This window comes from Leuciscus leuciscus, assembly GCF_965113295.1.
Source record: "Leuciscus leuciscus genome assembly, chromosome: 13".
In the NCBI taxonomy this organism is placed as follows: domain Eukaryota; kingdom Metazoa; phylum Chordata; class Actinopteri; order Cypriniformes; family Leuciscidae; genus Leuciscus; species Leuciscus leuciscus.
This window is the reverse complement of record NC_138737.1, coordinates 967,043-985,663: the sequence shown is the minus strand read 5'-3', so window position 1 is coordinate 985,663 and position 18,621 is coordinate 967,043. Positions and strand designations below refer to the sequence as shown.

At 36.1% G+C, this 18,621-nt stretch overlaps 1 protein-coding gene across 1 annotated transcript in view; it reads left to right on the top strand.

Annotated features, from left to right (window-relative positions):
- loxhd1b (lipoxygenase homology PLAT domains 1b) overlaps positions 1 to 13,613 on the top strand; it is a 65,785-nt gene extending 52,172 nt beyond the window's left edge. The window contains exons 31-41 of the mRNA XM_082188852.1: positions 118 to 327; positions 1,552 to 1,678; positions 3,212 to 3,420; positions 4,603 to 4,788; positions 6,491 to 6,618; positions 7,165 to 7,282; positions 8,224 to 8,401; positions 9,528 to 9,884; positions 11,072 to 11,207; positions 11,868 to 12,020; positions 13,060 to 13,613. Coding sequence (XP_082044978.1) covers positions 118 to 327; positions 1,552 to 1,678; positions 3,212 to 3,420; positions 4,603 to 4,788; positions 6,491 to 6,618; positions 7,165 to 7,282; positions 8,224 to 8,401; positions 9,528 to 9,884; positions 11,072 to 11,207; positions 11,868 to 12,020; positions 13,060 to 13,540 — 2,283 coding nt within the window. The 3' untranslated portion in view covers positions 13,541 to 13,613. The remainder of the gene's footprint in view (positions 1 to 117; positions 328 to 1,551; positions 1,679 to 3,211; positions 3,421 to 4,602; positions 4,789 to 6,490; positions 6,619 to 7,164; positions 7,283 to 8,223; positions 8,402 to 9,527; positions 9,885 to 11,071; positions 11,208 to 11,867; positions 12,021 to 13,059) is intronic.
- The last annotated feature ends 5,008 nt before the right edge of the window (positions 13,614 to 18,621 follow it).

Sequence of the window (18,621 nt, the reverse complement as noted above, 5' to 3'; positions counted from 1 at the left end):
GCTGGAAAACGTGACAGAAACACTGAGGAAGAACCTCATGGTTTGCGGTTTGGTGAATAAAGATGTTCTAGCTGAGAATCATCACGGCTCCAGACTCACTCAGTTGTGTGTGTATAGGTGGATAAGTTCAGCATTGAGGCGGTGGATCTGGGTCTGGTGTTTAAGATCCGGATCCGACACGATGACTCCGGGGCCGGGGCCGACTGGTACCTGGATCAGGTGGAGCTGGTGGACACGGACACGGAGGAGGTTTACATGTTCCTGTGCGAACGCTGGCTCTCCAGGAAGAAGGAGGACAAGCGCATCGAGAGGACCTTCTTCGTCAAGGTGTGATTATCATTCTTTATTAATCACACCGAGACCAAACACATTCATCACAAGCTCAGATTCTGCTGGATTATTACCCACACTAACAAAACCACAAATCACCTGTGAAGTCTTACCGATTTTACCTGGTTTATTACCGTTTCTATAATAAAAAATGATTGGTTTATTATTGGTTTATTACCGTTTTATTGTATAGTAAGGCCCATTAGTGGACGTTTAGTTAATGCATTAACATGATCAATACATTTATAACAGTATTTATTAATCTTTGTAAACATTAGTCAATAAAAATACAGCTGTCAGCTCAGGGTTATTATTGCTCAGATTCTGCTTTTCTTACTCAGTATTTTTGTCTTGTTTCTAGTCCAAATATCTAAAAAATTCTTAAATCAAGATGCATTTACTAGATGAGTAAAATGCAATAAGATATTATGTCTTGTTTTCTGGGGAAATAAATAAAATTAAGAGAGTTGTTGCTTAAAAAAATCTAAATTATCTGCCAATGGGGTCAGAAAAATAATCTTGTTTCTGTTTGAATTAATATTATTTTTCTGTTTGAATTAACATTATTTTTCTGTTTGAATTAATATTATTTTTGTGTTTGAATTAATATTATTTTTCTGTTTGAATTAATATTATTTTTCTGTTTGAATTAACATAATTTTTCTGTTTGAATTAACATTATTTTTATGTCTGAATTAATATAATTTTTCTGTTTGAATTAACATTATTTTTCTGTTTGAATGAACATTATTTTTCTCACCCCATTGGCAGATCATTTTGCTTGTTTTAAGCAACAACTCTCTAAATTTTTATTTATATCCCCAGAAAACAAGACATAATATCTCATGTCATTTTACTCATCTAGTAAATGCATCTTGATTTAAGAATTTTTAGATATTTGGACTGGAAACAAGACAAAAATACAAGTAAGAAAAGCACTTTTTGCAGTGTACCCACACTAAGCGTACGTTTACACGACAACGATGTGCTCAAAACGGAGAAGTTTTTCCTTTGAGTTTTCCGCGTACGGACGACACCATTGTTAAATGACACCATAATTAAAAAGAAATGAGTGAATGATTAACAAAAGACAAAAACTCGGCCTGTACTTCATCCAAAACAAAGTCTTAAGGAGCCTCTGACTGAAAATCCCAAACAATTTTTGTTGCTTTACACAAGTAAAACACGTCTTTACTCCACACATGGCTGTTGTATATCCAGGGCTACGAGGGCGAGAGGAACCCTCAGAACGTGAAGAAGAGCATGCCGAACTCTAAAGCTGGGCTGGACGGCAACATGAACAAGAAGAAGAAGAAGAAGAAGGCTGTGATTATGGACGAGGGTCCGAGTGAGTTCATGCACTCGTTTCTCTGCCGTCTCTGAAGTGTGTGTGTGCAACTCTCAGACCAAGAGCGTGGAATGACATGTCCCTACCAATATTCAGCCATACTGAATTGTCCTTAGCAATCATTTTGAGATATATACTGTATATCATATATTTATATACAGGGTTTGAAATTAACTTTTTCACTCACCGGCCAATTTGGTTACCGGCCATTCAGAACTTCTACTAGCCAAAAGAAAAACTACATCACAGCTTAGCCTATATATATATATATATATATATATATATATATATATATAGAGAGAGAGAGAGAGAGAGAGAGAGATAGATATAGATATAGATATAGATCCGTCTACGGAGAGCCTGGCCACTCTTTATTAAGTCCTATTGTACCGAATTTGGCTTGTAGTTCCACCAGAGTTCCACTGGGGGCGATCACCCATGAGTGCAACATGAATGGGAGTCTATGGGGCTAGACGGCTAAATGTCTCTTTCACCCGATTTCATACATTCATTTCTTATTCAAACAAAATCCTGTCATCCAGCATCTCCTCCCTTCTTTCATCCTCATCCTTTTTTTTTTCACCAAAAAGTGTTTTAGGTGGACGGATCAATACAGTACAAAGAACATCAAAAAATGTAGGATGTTAAAATAACAATATCTTTTCTGTTAACCAAATGCTTCTTAATCTTCACTATTGCATGCATATATTCAGTGCATGCAAATGAACAAGCGCACCACTATTTGTTGCGTATGACGTGGGTTAAAGTTAGCCAGATATGAGCAGATTCTGCGCAATACGCTGTATTTAATATATCATAATGACTCACGAGTATTTGCGCTAAATCTGTGTAGATTTGTCTTAAACGAACTTCTCCAGCAAAGTGAGTAAACATAATAAGTAACACGCCGAATTGTCTCGTGATTTGACAGCGTTACCCGCCACAATTGATTGTTACCCGCATTTGGCGTGTGTCAATTTCAGACCCTGTATATATTTATATGTAACCAATGTTGTTGTAATTTTGGAGACATCTGAAATGGGTCATATCTGTACCATTGACATTCCCAGAGAAGTAAATGCGTAAGAAATCTGCGTTCTTTCAAGTAAAGTAAGTGTTTGAAACAACACAGTAAAGGTAAAGTTAAATCTCTGTTAGACTGCCTCCTTGTCATCTTTACCTTTAACATTACAGAACTGATTAACAAATTAAATTCAGTTCAATAACAGGTTCAGTGTTGCAAAATTCATCAATTATGAAACAAATTCAATGTTCTTTTTTCAACCCTAAAAGGGGCAAATTTGACAAGCTGTAATAAATGATCTGGTATTTTGAGCTGATATTTCCCAGACACATTCTGAGGACACCATAGATTTATATCACATCTTGTGAAATATAAGATCATCTTGCATAATATGTCACCTTTAATGTCAATCCCTAAATAAAGTTTTTTCTTCTGCTTTTATGTCCCCACCAATGTCCAAATGAAATCTTCATCCTTGTCTCAGACGCTGTGTGTTGTTGTTTCGACAGTGATCCCGTACCACTTCACGGTGTCGACGGGAGCCGATCGCGACGCCAGCACCAGCAGTCGGGTCTACGTGATCATCATGGGACCCAGCGATCTGGAGACGGAGCGGATCTGGCTGGATCTGCCCGACGGGAAGAAGTGCTTCGCCAGCGGAGGAATGGAGCATTTCATGAGCTACGGACTCGACGTGGGCGAGATCAAGAGAGTCGAGGTGAGACTCGGTCACAATAGCGTTATTATGATGATCTGAAATACAGGGAAAACAGTGAAATATTATTGCAATGTAAAACAGCTGTTTTCTTATCAATATTACAAGTTATTTCTACAGCGCTTTATACAATACAGGAGGATTCAAAGTAGCTTCAACAGGAAAATAACAGCGTAAATGTTGCAAAATTCATCAATTATCAAACAAATTCAGTGCAATAAGGGTCAATGTGAAAAGTGCATCAATTATGAAACAAATTCAATTCTGTTCAATAACAGGGTCAATGTTGAAAAGTGCATCAATTATCAAACAAATTCAGTTCAATAACAGGGTCAATTTAGCAAAATTCATCAATTATCAAACAAATTCAATTCTGTTCAATAACAGGGTCAATGTTGCAAAATTCATCAATTATCAAACAAATTCAGTGCAATAACGGTCAATGTTGCAAAATTAATCAATTATGAAACAAATTCAATTCTGTTCAATAACAGGGTCAGTGTTGAAAAGTTAATCAATTATGAAAAATTCAATTCAGTGCAATAACAGGGTCAGTGTTGAAAAGTTAATCAGTTATGAAACAAATTCAATTCATTGAACCTGTTATTGAACTGAATTGAATTTATTTCATAATTGATGAATTTTGCAAAAGTTCAATAACAGGGTCAATGTTGCAAAATACATCAATTACGAAACAAATTCAATTCAGTTTAATAACAAGGTCAATGTTGCAAAATTCTATGTGATTTATAAAGTAAAATGTAATTTATGTAATTTATATCCTGTGATCAAAGCTGAATTTTCAGCATCATTACTCCAGTCTTCAGTGTCACATGATCCTTCACAAATCACTCTAATATGATGATTTGATGCTCAAGAAACATTTATGATTATTATCAATGTTCATGTTTCTGTAGAAACGTCATACATTTTATTTTAATAGAAAGTTCAGAAGAGCAGTGTTTATTTGAAATAGAATCTTTTGTAACATTATAAATGTCACTTTTGATCAATTTAATTGATGAATAAAAGTATTAATTTCTGTAAATAAACCCCAAATATCATCTAGTGATCATGGCTGCAGAACTTCCTCAAGTGCTGTAGAAGAGCGTGTTTGAATGACCTGATTTACATCGTGAGCAAATAAAGGAGATTTGTCGGATCTTTCTGTGTTCCCGTTTTCAGCTGGGCCACAACGGAGCGACTCCGGAAAGCTGCTGGCTGGTGGATGAGCTCTCGGTGGCCGTTCCCACAAAAGGGATTCAGTACAACTTTCTGTGCAAGTCCTGGCTGGCCAAAGACAGAGGAGACGGTCTGACGGCCCGAGTCTTCAACATACTGGACGCCACAACCATCAGCATCATCCGAAAGGTTCAGGCGCCCGTGAAGTGTGTGTGTGACTCTCGGGGTCGCAGACGCAGTTTCAGGAGTGACGACCGCGTTTAAGGATGGACGTTTAAATGATCGTTCCGTCTCGCTCCAGAAATTGGGATGATTGACACCGCTGTAACCATAGCAACGTCCTGGTATTCTGTGCTTTTGCCATGTGCTATTTTTGATTCTGCAGCGATTCTGCAAACTCATTTCCGCCACAGAATAAAACATTTTAAAAGATAATTGCGACTTTTTATCTTACAATTGCGACATTATATCTGGCAATTCTGACTTTATAACATACATTTGGGAGATATAAAGTCAGAATTGTGAGATATAAAGTGAGAATTGCGTGACTCTGCAACTTTAACTAAAGCACCGTCATTATGAGCCAAGTCCAAAACACTCATAAAACAATCAAGTTTATAGAGTTATATATAGAGCATTTGAATTTATTTTGGCTTATTATGGGCTTGTTCTTTTTTGCTTTTTTTGTAGCAAGATCTGGCAACACAATTATTATCATTAATTAAAAATAAAACTATTAAAACATTTCTGTTCATTTAATAAAAGCTGAAATAACATAAAATATAAATATTAATCAATTATAAATGTTGCCTTGCCAATAAATTGAAATAAGTTTAAGTTGAAGCTCTAAAATTGTTAACTGGAAATAAATCAATGAAACTAAAACGGAAATAAAAATTATTTAAAAAAAAAAGAATAAAATGTCAAAAGCACATAATGAAATTACAATTTTTTTTATTAAAATTAACATGGAAACTAAAAATATAAAGGTAAAAGCTATTTCAAAATATTAATAAAACAAAAATTAAAATAAAGTTGTTTCTTGCACATTCAAAAAAGCGTTTAAATCATAGACTGTAAAAAATAGGTTTAAATGCGTCATTAACTCTTTCCCTGCCAGAATTTTCACACAAAAAATTAAGTTGTCAGCGAGTGGCAGCATTTTTGAACACTTTTATGGAATATTTTGTTGTATGAATATCTGAACATGCAAAATATATCAAAAGAAAGAACAACAACAAAACAACAACAAAAACATTATTCTAGCTTCATGCATTCTTCTTTATCAACACTTGAATGTGGTTTCATAAAAAAACATTTAGAGCAAAAAGCTGAGAATTTTTTATTTTTGTCCAAGATTTCGTCCGGATGGGAATCAGAACGATGATCAAACACAGGTGGAGTAGATCGACTCTGCATTCAGTAACGCAGTTTTGATTTATGCAGTTTAATATTTGATGATCACGTTATTTTACATGCTCCTATCGCTTGTTTCTGCTCCTCCTTCACCTGTGTTTTGATCCGGATATTCTGTACTCTTTCAGAAGATGCGTAACAGCGCCACCTACTGTATAACAGTGAAAACACGGATCGGCGGAAAATTCCGTCAATGGCAGGGAAAGAGTTAACAGCTAGTCGTTCAGATCGGCTCCATAAACAATGCATTTCATTTTTGTAAATTGTCACTTGCTGCCTTTTTCAAGAGTTGATTCGCTTGTAGAATGTGGTCGTCACTCTGGTGAATGTGTGTGTGTGTGTGTGTGTGTGTGTGTGTGTGTGTGTGTGTGTGTGTGTGTGTGTGTGTGTGTGTGTGTGCAGAACGGGAAAGGTGAAGTGATCTCTTTGTGAAGATTGCAGGTCTGTCACGTCTCATGTTCTCGATGTTCTTCAGGTGGTTTATGAAGTGACGGTCGTCACGGGTGACACTCAGAACGCTGGAACAGACACCAACATTTTCATAACTGTGTTCGGGGCCAATGGGAGCACGGAGGAGATGCTCCTTATGAAAAATGAGGACAGGTACCCATTCAATTCAGTTCAATTATAGGGTCAATGTTGCAAAATTCATCAATTATGAAACTATTTAAATTCAGTTCAATAACAGGTTCGGTGTTGCAAAGTTCATCAATTATGAAAAATTCAATTCAGTTCAATAACAGTGTAAATATTACAAAATTCATCAATTATGAAACAAATTCAGTTCAGTTCAATGTTGAATCAATTCAGTTCAATAACACTGTCAATATTGTCAAATTAATAAATTATAAAAAAAATCAATTCAGTTTAATAACAGTGTAAATGTTGCAAAATTCATCAATTATGAAACAAATTCAATTCTGTTCAATAACAGGGTCAATGTTGCAAAGTTACTAAATTATGAAAAATTCGATTCTGTTCAATAACAGTGTCATTGTTGCAAAGTTCATCAATTATGACATTTTTTTGTTCTCATCTGAGAGTGTCAGTGCATTACATTGATAATATTACTGAATGTTAATTGTCGTTCTAAACACTTGTAAGCTCTTTAGTTGTCTTTTAAACACAGGTCATGTGTGTCTCTCGTAGGTTTGAAAGAGGACAGGAAGACACATTTAACCTGGAGATCGATGACATCGCGCCCCTGAAAAAGCTTCGAGTCCGCATCGACGGGACAGGGAGCCGTCCTGATTGGTTCCTTGACAAGGTCAGTCTGTGATACGAGCATCCAATGAAACTCAAGACGCTCGCATCCAAGGCTTCGTCTACATTAATCCCCATACATTTGAAAACGGCGTTTTCGCTTAAAAACGCTCTCCGTCCACACTAGCGTCTCAGGCCTTTATTCCCCTTTACTGCGCATGTGTAAACCCTCACAGAAGCTCACTGAGATTATACAGATGGAAAAATCAATATTGCGCAATTCTTCTGACAGGATCATTTTATTTAGATAAACTATTTTTTTATTTACATTTTTAAAAATTTTTTATTTAATTTAATCTATTTCTGAGATTTTGAATTTAGGGTTTGCATAAGCTGTAAGCCATAATCATCAAAGTTATAACAGATAAAGGCTTGAAATATCTCACTTTGCATGTAATGAGTCTATATAATATATTAGTTTCACCTTTTAAGTTGAATTACTGAAATACATGAACTTTTGCACAATATTCTAATTTTTCGAGTTTCACCTGTATATTTGGTCTAAAACGCTACAGCAAATGTGAGTACATTCTGTCATCTGTGCAGGACTGTGATATGAAGAGTGTGTGAAGTAACATATTTTAGCAACAGTGTGAAAGTGAACAGCACATAACAGACACTATACCGCTATAAACACGAATATCTATTGTGTCACATGACTAAACTTACATCATCGTTTTAAATACCTCAGTTTTGAGAGTCCACACTACAACACAAAAACTGGTCGAGTTATAGTGTGGACTCTCAAAACTGAGGTGCGTTTTCATTAATATAAACTCAGTGTGACGGAAGGACAGAACGGAGAGAAAAACATGCCTTTTCAAACTAAAGCGTATTAGTGTGGACAAGGCCCAAATCTGTGAGTCTTTTTAATCAGGTTAATCACAACAAAGTGACATAAAAGACTACACCTGTAATCCCTCTGGTTCCTGTCACATGACCCAGATGATCATGAGAAACCTTACCACGGAGGAGGTGTATGTCTTCACGTACGAGGAATGGCTCTCCAAGACCAAAGGCCCCAAGAGGACGAAGGTGTGTGAACTCCCGGCCGTGGTGGACGACGAGGAGATGGTGGAGAGAACCACTTACATCATTCAGGTTAAAACCAGTGACGTTACTGGTAGGTGGAGTTCACACGACGCATGCGGGACCGACTGGTTCCTAAGCTTGTTTCACTCACAGAATTAAAGAAATTAAAAAGGCAATTGCAACTTTTTATCTCACAATTCTCACATTTTAAATTGCGAGAAAAAAAAGGATTCAAAAGACAGAATTACCTTTTTATTTTTTATTCCATGGTGGAAACAAACTTCCATATGAAGCAGAAAACATTACTAATATTACAAACAACCATTATGATATTAATATAACACTGTACAATCAGGTTCCATTGTTCAACATTAGTTAAATATGTTTGTTAATGAACTGGTAATGTCCATTTCAACATTTACGAATACATTATCAAAATAAAAAGGTTGCCGATGTTGATATTATTGAATGGATCTGAGCTGACATGATCTAACAATCGACAGTTGTGTTGTTATTACGTAACTAACAAAGATATGAAAAGTTATGGAACCTTATATTAAAGTGTTACCATTAATTTTACTGTGTCATTGATGAATAAAATTGATAAATGAGTAAGAAAGCGATTGAAATTACATTTTTTATTTAATTATTTTATATTATTTTATTTCAGCTAGTTGCCCAGGCAATTTCTTATTTTCACTTAGTATAAGTTGATGTACTAGAACAGCTAAAACAAATAATTAAATAAAGAATTAATAAAAAATAGACATATTAAAAAATCAATAAGTAATAAAAAGGATCACATTTTGTAAAACTAATAAAAATATAAAATAAATATTTTTAAAAAAACAATCACGATTGATTGCACACTTATTAAGCATACACCATTTATCTTGTTTCGCATGTTGATTATGGCATAATTTACAATGTTCAGTCCAGAAGACCATCAGATTGAAGGATGATTCTCACAAAACTGTATTTTCTGCAAGCTTTTTTCCAGGTAAATTTAGGCGTATTTCCAAAAAATGACACTTGGAGAATCCAAAAGGACTCCATTTAATTTATGCCCAAACTATACAGTGCTGTCGACTCTCTCATAGACAGCAGTGAGATTCAGTGGAGATATTATAACCATAAACATCATGAGATGAGCTAGATCATGAGATGCTGCTCTGTTATATTAGTGTGACACAGTGTTTTCCTGTGTGTTTCTGCAGCCGCTGGGACCGACGCCAACGTGTTTCTGATCGTGTTCGGGGAAAACGGAGACACGGGAACACTAGCACTGAAGGAGAGCAGCAACAGGAACAAGTTTGAGCGCAAACAAGTGGACGTTTTCCGATTCCTGGACGTCCTGAGTCTGGGCGAGCTGTCGAAGGTTCGAGTCTGGCACGATAACAAGGGTCCGGCGCCCGGATGGCACCTGGAGTTCATCGATGTGAAGGACGAGTTCCTCGATCAGACCTTCCGCTTCCCCTGCGACCGATGGCTGGCCAAGAGCGAAGACGACGGGCAGATCATGAGGGAACTGGCATGTGCCAATAATGACATTCTGGATCTCAGTGAAAAGACCAGTAAGAGAGAGAGAGAGAGAGAGAGAGAGAGTGTGTTTTAGACATTTGGAACCAACCCAATCTCACCAGTTTTACGAGGTGGCTAATTCGCACCGCTTTTTGCTAAATCGTACAGCACAGGCCAAAAGTTTGGACACATTACTATTTTTTATGTTTTTGAACGAAGTTTCTTCTGCTCATCAAGCCTGCATTTATTTGATCAAAAATACAGAAAAAAATTAAATAATATTGTGATATATTATTACAATTTAAAATAATTGGTTTTCAATTTATTATACTTTAAATGATCATTTATTTCTGTGATGCAAAGCTGAATTTTCAGGATCATTACTCCAGTCTATCACATGATCCTTTAGAAATCATTCTAATATGATGATTCATTATCAAAGTTGGAAACAGTTCTGCTGCTTAATATTTTTTCATAACCTGTGATACTTTTTTAGGATACTTTGATGAATAAAAAGCAAATGTTTTAAAAATAGAAATCTTCTGTAACAGCAATATCCACTACTGGTCAGTCATTTGGGGTCAGTCTTTTTTTTTCTTTCTTTTTTTGAAATAAATCAATACTTTTATTCAGCAAGGATGTGTTACATTGATAAAAAAGTGATAGTAAAGAAGATTTATATTATTAGAAGATATTTTTTTATTTTGAATAAATGCAGTTCTTTTGAACCTTTTATTCATCAAATATATTAGGCAGCAGAACTGTGTCCAACACTCATAATAAATCAGAATATTAGAATGATTTCTAAAGGATCATGTGATAGACTGGAGTAATGATCCTGAAAATTCAGCTTTGCATCACAGAAATAAATGATAATTTAAAGTATAATAAATTGAAAACCAATTATTTTAAATTGTAATAATATATCAAAATATTTTTTTAAAAATCCGTATTTTTGATCAAATAAATGCAGGCTTGATGAGCAGAAGAAACTTCTTTCAAAAACATAAAAAATAGTAATGTGTCCAAACTTTTGGCCTGTACTGAATATATTTTACGAGTTTCCAAATTCGTGTGAATTCGGCCCCGCCCCCAAACCTCCCCATCACGTGGGTTTAGACCAATCGTACGAGTTCGCCACCTTTTAATCGCTCGTATGAACTGGTGGTGAGATGGCGTTGTCGTAACCCTTGTTGTGTTTGTTCTGTGCATGTGAATTTACACTGTCACATCTCTCCAGAATATGAGATCGAGATCACGACAGCCGGTTCTGACGACGCCGAGACGAAGGAGAACGTGTGGATCGTTCTGGAGGGGAAGAAAGGACGATCCAAAGAGTTTATGATGGAGAACTCAAAGAAGAAGAAGTTTTTGCGGTATGTTTAAGTCTGGTCTGGTTTATTTCTATAGTTCTTTATACAACACCGATCAGGGCTTTTAGATGTGCCACGGACCCCAAAAATATAAAACATAGCTTTATATTTTTATGTAAAAAGACCCAATTAATACTGTGAAAATACTGTAGTTAGGTGTATCAATCTTATTTTTATTTATTTATTTGCACTTTTTTTTTCTTTTTTCTTTTTTTTCTGAGATTTTTTTTATACTTGCTTTTTCTCTAAACTTTTCCCGGAACCCAGTTTGAAACCCCTGACTCAGATTGTAACAGAATAAATGATGCAAACTTCTTTAAATAGGAGAAAAATTCAATTTCTGTGGTAAAGCTGCTGTACAGAAGACAATAGTGTCATGTGGTGCGATATTCAGTAGTTCAGAAATTCAGCAGAATCAGCGGTATAAAACATAAAGATCATTGCGACTTTTTATCTCACAGTTCTGACTTTTTTCTCACTTTTGCAATTCGGCCTTAAAAACTTTTTTAAAACTAAAAAAGTCATCATTGCAAAATATAATGGAAGCTTGTTTCCATCACTGAATAAAAAATAAAAAAGGGGGAAAACTAAAAAAACTTTATTTGTCAGTGTAAATTACTGAAGGCATGACTACTAATGCATCATAATCTGACTCTGTTCCAGTGGTGCCACGGATTCATTCGAGTTTTCCTCTAAAAATGTGGGAGAGATCGTTGGGATTTGCTTGGGTCATTTGACGAAGGAGAAGAAGGTGAAGAACGAGTGTTTCTGGCACGTGCAGGAGGTGGTGATCACAGAGAAAGAGCTGGGAAACAAGTGAGTTCACGTCTCCACGGTCCTCTGAATCAGTGCCGTGTGTCGGGGAAAGTTACTTTACGAGAAAATGCATGTAGTCTAGAACTAAAATCAGCATCATGTTTACACAGCGAACACAACACACACACACACACCTCCTCACTTTATTTCCCTCAACATGGGGACAGGAGAGCTGTCAGTCAATAAATGTGAAAAAGTAACTTAGATATTTTGTTGTAAATTGAAAAAGTAATGCGTTACTTTACTAGTTACTTGAAAAAGTAATCTGATTACGTAACTCAAGTTACTTGTAATGAGTTACACCCAACACTCATCCGTGTGCATTAATATATACATTTTTTTTTTTTTTTTTTTTTTTTTTGGCATATATACATATATTGTTTTTAATGGCATATATTTATATATATATATATATATGTGACCCTGGACCACAAAACCAGTCACAAGGGTAAATTTTTTGTAATTGAGATTTATACATCATCTGAAAGCTGAATAAATAGACTTTCCATTGATGTGTGGTTTGTTATGATGGGACAATATTTGGTCGAGACACAACTATTGAAAATCTGGAATCTGAGGCAAAAAAATCGAAACATTGAGAAAATCTCCTTTAAAGTTGTTCATTTATGTTGGCGATTGTGCAGCATTCACTCACACACATACATGTTTTATATATTTACGGTAGGAAATGTACAAAATGTCTTCATGGAACATGATCTTTACTTCATATCCTAATGATTTTTGGCATAAAAGAAAAATTGATAATTTTGACCCATACAGTGTATAGTTGGATATTGCCACAGATATCCCCGTGCGACTCGAGACTGGAGACGTGATCCAGGGTCTATATATATATATATGAAATGATTTATATAGATATAGATATATATGGGAACATTTTAATAAAATAATAATGACTAATTTGAAATATTAAATTTATTTATTTATTTATTTAATATTTCAAATGAGTCATATTATTTGATTTAAATGTTCCCAACACTGTGCGTGACTGAGCAGATCCCGGCGTTATCCTCCGCAGGTTCTACTTCACGTGTGACGCCCGGATTCCCCTGTCCGCCAAGAGAGACGAGTTCATGACGTTCGAGTGCAGCAAAACCGTGGAGAGTTTCGCCAGCAAAGTCCGCAGTTTGGTTCCCGTTAAATACGAGATCATCGTAATCACGGGAGACGTGAAGGAAGCCGCCACCGACGCCAACGTCTTCATCACGATCTACGGCGTCAACGGGGACTCTGGGAAACGGGCCCTCAAGCAGAAGTTCAGGAACCTGTTCGAGCGGGGCCGAACGGACCGGTTCCTGCTGGAGATGCTGGATCTGGGAGAGCTCCTACGGGTCCGGGTGGAGCACGACGACTCCAGCACGTCATCCGGCTGGTTCCTGGAGTGTGTGGAGGTCACCAACACCGCCAACTGGGTGACCACCATCTTCCCCTGCGCCAAGTGGCTCGACCACAACAAAGGCGACGGGCAAACGCACAGAGTTCTGTATCCCAAGTACTGAATGTGCATATGGGACTTATTTGTACTTTTTTAAAGAAATTCAAATAAACTTCCTTTGTATTTGTATTGAGGATCGCTACTGTCGTCATTGTCTCGAAATCCTGTCACTTTCTCAAGGTTTCGAACCCTAGAACTGCAGCGAGATGTTTTCATAATGCAATAATTTGAGCAGAAATATGTTCTTGAAGTCTCCCTGAGATTTTAATACACGTTTGTTTACGTTTAGTATTTATAAACAAATGAAATAGTTCATCCTTTTAGTAAGTGTTTCATTTTGATTGTTTATAATTTTATATTTTTATGATTTATGAATAATTATTAGCCTTTTAATCAACTCAAGAACCATTAAAGTGTGTTGGAGCAATTAATTTATAAATGTCAATTGTTTCCCTTTATTGACTCCTGACTCCTGAATAAATGAACTAGTCATCATTAAATGTGCTTGGTTCCCTAAAGCCCAAATGCCTTGAAATTGTTTTAAATCAGAAATGTTAATTTTGATTCGAAAGCCGGTCTGAAACCAGTTTCTGTAGTAAGTCAAATCAAGTCAAGTCAAGTTTATTTGTATAACGCTTTTCACAATACAGATTGTATCAAAGCAGCTTCACAGTATTAAATTAAAATAATACAACAAAGTTTGTTTCAAGAGGAATTTATTGATTGATAAAATTAGATTAAATATCCCCAAAATATCCCCAACTGAGCAAGCCAAAGGCAACAGTGGCAAGCAACCGAAAAACTCCATCAAGTGACCTAATGGTGTCCTAAAACTCCATCAGGTGACCTAATGGAGAAAAAAAAACCTTGGGAGAACCCAGGCTCAGTCGGGGGCCAGTTCTCCTCTGGCATTTATGAGCTAGAGGCCGGATTGTAGTTTGAACTGTGGGATTATATGAATGCCTGGCTGAAGAGATGCGACTTTAATCTAGTTTTAAACTGGGAGAGCGAGTCTGAGCAACGAACAGTATCAGGAAGACTATTCCAGAGTTTTGGAGCCAAATGTGAAAATGCTCTCCCTCCTTTGGTGGTTCTGGATATCCTAGGTATGACCAAAAGCCTTGAATTTAGTGATCTTAAAGAGCGCGATGGATTATAGGGTGATAGAAGATCCGTTAAATAGACTGGAGCTAAGCCGTTTAGGGCTTTATAAGTCAGTAGCAAGATCTTATAATTAATACGGAGCTTTATAGGTAACCAATGCAGTGATGATAAAATCGGTGTTATATGATCATATTTTCTTGATCTCGTAAGAACTCTAGCGGCGGCATTTTGGACTAACTGTAGCTTGTTTATTGAGGATGCAGGACAACCAGCTAATAAAGCATTACAGTAATCCAGTCTCGAGGTCATGAATGCATGAACTAACTTTTCTGCATCAGAAACTGATAGCATATTACGTAGCTTAGCAATGTTTCTAAGGTGGAAAAAGGCTGTTTTTGTAACATATGAAATATGATTTTCAAAAGACAGGTTGCAATCGAGTATAACACCCAGGTCTTTTACTGTAGAGGATAAAGTAACAGGACATCCTATGATGTTAAAGTTGTATTGTGCGAGGTTTTGTGGGCGGTTTTTTGAACCGATAAGTATTACCTCTGTCTTGTCTGGATTTAATAAAAGAAAATTACGCGTCATCCAATCTTTTATATCTTTAACACACTCTGTCAATTTGGAAAATTTAGCGTTTTCATCCGGCCGTGATGAAATATATATTTGAGTGTCATCAGCATAACAATGGAAACCAATTCCATGTTTCCTTATAATATTTCCAAGTGGCATCATATATATGGAAAATAACAGAGGGCCTAATACAGATCCCTGCGGCACTCCATAGTTTACTGGAGTTATGATCGGATTTACTGGAGTTCTCCATTTAAATAGACAAAATGGTAGCGGTCAGATAGGTATGATTTGAACCACCTTAATGCTTGTCCTTGAACACCAGTATAATTTTGTAGTCGATCTAAGAGTAATGTTAGTGTTTAAAGCTGGTGATCCTTGTTGTTTTACTAATTATAGACCCATTTCTATTTTGCCATGTTTCTCTAAAATATTAGAAAAAATCATACATAAAAGGATAATTTCTCATTTAGATTCCTATATGATTCTTTATAACCACCAGTATGGTTTTCGAAAAAATCATTCAACTTATATGGCTCTACTTCATCTTGTTGATAAGGTTATTTCTGCACTTGAAAATAATGAGTTTGCTTGCAGTATATTTTTGGATTTTTCAAAAGCATTTGATACAATAAATCACAATATCCTTCTTGCTAAATTATACAAATATGGTTTCCAAGATATCACCTATAAATGGTTATCAAGTTATGTTTCAAATAGAGCACAGTTTGTTTCTTTTAAGGGTTATTTTTCCAATAAAGCTAAACTAAAATGTGGGGTCCCACAGGGGTCTATTCTTGGACCACTGTTGTTCCTCATTTATATAAATGATATGTTTAGTGTTTCGGATGTGCTTTCCCCTATCATGTTTGCGGATGATACAACCCTTGTTCTTTCACATTCACATTTTAGTACTTTAATGAGAAATGCAAATGTTGGCTTAGTTGCTTACACTGCTTGGTTCACGTTAAATAAATTATCTTTAAATATTAAGAAATGTAATTTTGTTGTTTTCAGTGGCAGAAAACCATATAACAAAGAAATGTAAGCTTAGCGTTAAGTTCTGCCAGGGAGACTCAATCAGCGCGTCATGAATTAACTCACTTCTAACCAATCATGTGTTAACACTCTCAGTATAAAAGAATGGTACTTACATTCGTCTGAGTTCGCAGATACTGACGGCGCCAATTACCTCCATCCTCCCCAACCACCTCCAAGATGGTCCTTTCCCTCCATCCTCCCCACCACCACCAGGATGGTCCCTTCCTTTACCTCCAGGGGGTCGGCTGTGCCCCTGCCTTCATCTTCAGGCGGGATTTGCAGATTCCGTTACCCTCGCATTGCTCGCTAAGGACGGGGCCTACGCCTTTCTGGTAGAACTAGCGCAAATTAGAATTGGGCCTGCTGAGATGCTTCAGTTAACAACAACAACATTTTTGGGAGTTATTATTGATGAAGGTTTGAGTTGGAGAGGACACATAGACTATGTTTGTGGCAAAATTAACAAGTCAATTGGCATAATGAGGATTAGTCATCTTGTTACTCCAAAATGTCTCCGTACCTTATATTACTGTTTAATTTATTCGTATTTGTCATATTCTAACATGGTGTGGGGGAGCACATTTCCTACAAAGCTACATACAATTTTAATTCTCCAGAAACTGTTTGTCAGGATAGCGGCTCGTTCAGGTTCCTACACATCTTCAGCTATGTTATTTAAGAAACTGGAGTTTTTTTCAATTTTTGACATTATTACCTTCCAAATATGTGTTTTCATGTACAAATTATTTTCATCGGAAGGAAAGATTCCTAGTCAGTTCATGTTATATTTTAAAGCAAACTCAGCTGTTCATGCTCATAATACCAGGCAGGTAATGGATCTCCATCCTCCAAACTTTACCACATGTAGAGGCCAATTTTCAATAAGATTTAAAGGTGCACAGATATGGAATAGATTTTCTCATGTGGCGAGACAATGTACCTCAGTAGAGAGTTTTAAAAGAGTTTTAAGAGGTCTGCTGATAAACTAGTTTGTGCATTTGGTTGATTTTTTTATTTTATTGTATTTTCATTTACTGGGAAGTGTTTGTTGTTTTATCATCAATATTATCATGACATGTTTTTTTCTTTTACTAATGTTTATATGAGTTGAATTGTGTTTGCATTCTTTGGTTATTTTTATCTTTCTTTGGTGGAGGCTTTAGATAAGCCATACTGGCTTTTTTGCCTTCTCCAGCACTGTATATGCATCAGTACAGTATGTCCTTGGTGTTGTATTTTTTTTTTTTTTTTTTTTGTGCAAATAAAATAAAAAAATAAAAATAAAATGTATGATCTATAGTTTCGAACGCAGCACTAAGATCAAGTAAAACTAGTATTGAGATACAGCCTTGGTCAGAAGCTAAAAGTAAATCATTTGTGATTTTAACGAGCGCAGTTTCAGTGCTATGATGCGGTCTGAATCCAGACTGAAACTTTTCATAGATATCATTTTCTTGCAAGAAAGAGCCCAGTTGAGCGGACACCACTTTTTCTAATATTTTAGACATAAATGGAAGATTTGAAATGGGTCTATAATTTGCTAGATTATTATGATCTAATTGTGGTTTCTTAATGAGAGGTTTTATAACTGCCAGTTTAAATGTTCTTGGAACATGACCTAAAGATAAAGACGAGTTAATAATATTGAGGAGAGGCTCTTCCACTACAGGTAACACTTCTTTCAGTAGTTTAGTTGGTATAGGATCTAATAAACATGTTGTTGTTTTAGATGAAGTGATAAGTTTATTTAACTCTTTTTGTTCTATAGTTGTAAAGCACTGTAATTGTTCTTGCGGGGTGATAATTGAAGCTGAATTATAAGGCGCGATTGAAGATTGAACGTTTACAATTGTGGTTCTGATGCTTTCTATTTTCTCAGTGAAGAAGTTCATGAAATCATTACTACTGAACTGTAACGGGATATTTTGTTCGGGTGACGTCTGTTTATTTGTTAGTCTAGCCACGGTGTTAAATAAAAACCTTGTATTGTTTTGGTTGTTTTCTATTAGTTTGCGGAGGTGCTCAGCCCTGGCCACTTTTAGGGCCTTTTTATAACGTGACATACTGTCTTTCCACGCGATTCTAAAGACCTCTAAATTAGTTTGTTTCCATTTACGCTCTAAAATACGGGTTTCTCTCTTTAAAACATGCGTAGTATTGTTATACCATGGTGCTTTATTTTTCTCTCTGACCTTTTTTAATTTAATAGGTGCAACCACATCCAATGTTCTAGAGAGAATGGTGCTCATAGTGCTAGTTAGTTCTTCTAGTTCATCTGTTTGTTTGGGTTCAGGCGGCAGCTGAGACAGATTAGATAAGCAATTTGAGAAATTATCTATGGTGGATGGGAGGATTGTTCTGCCTGGTTGATAACGCGACGCCGCATGACATATTACAGCAGTACGTAATATGCAAGTTACC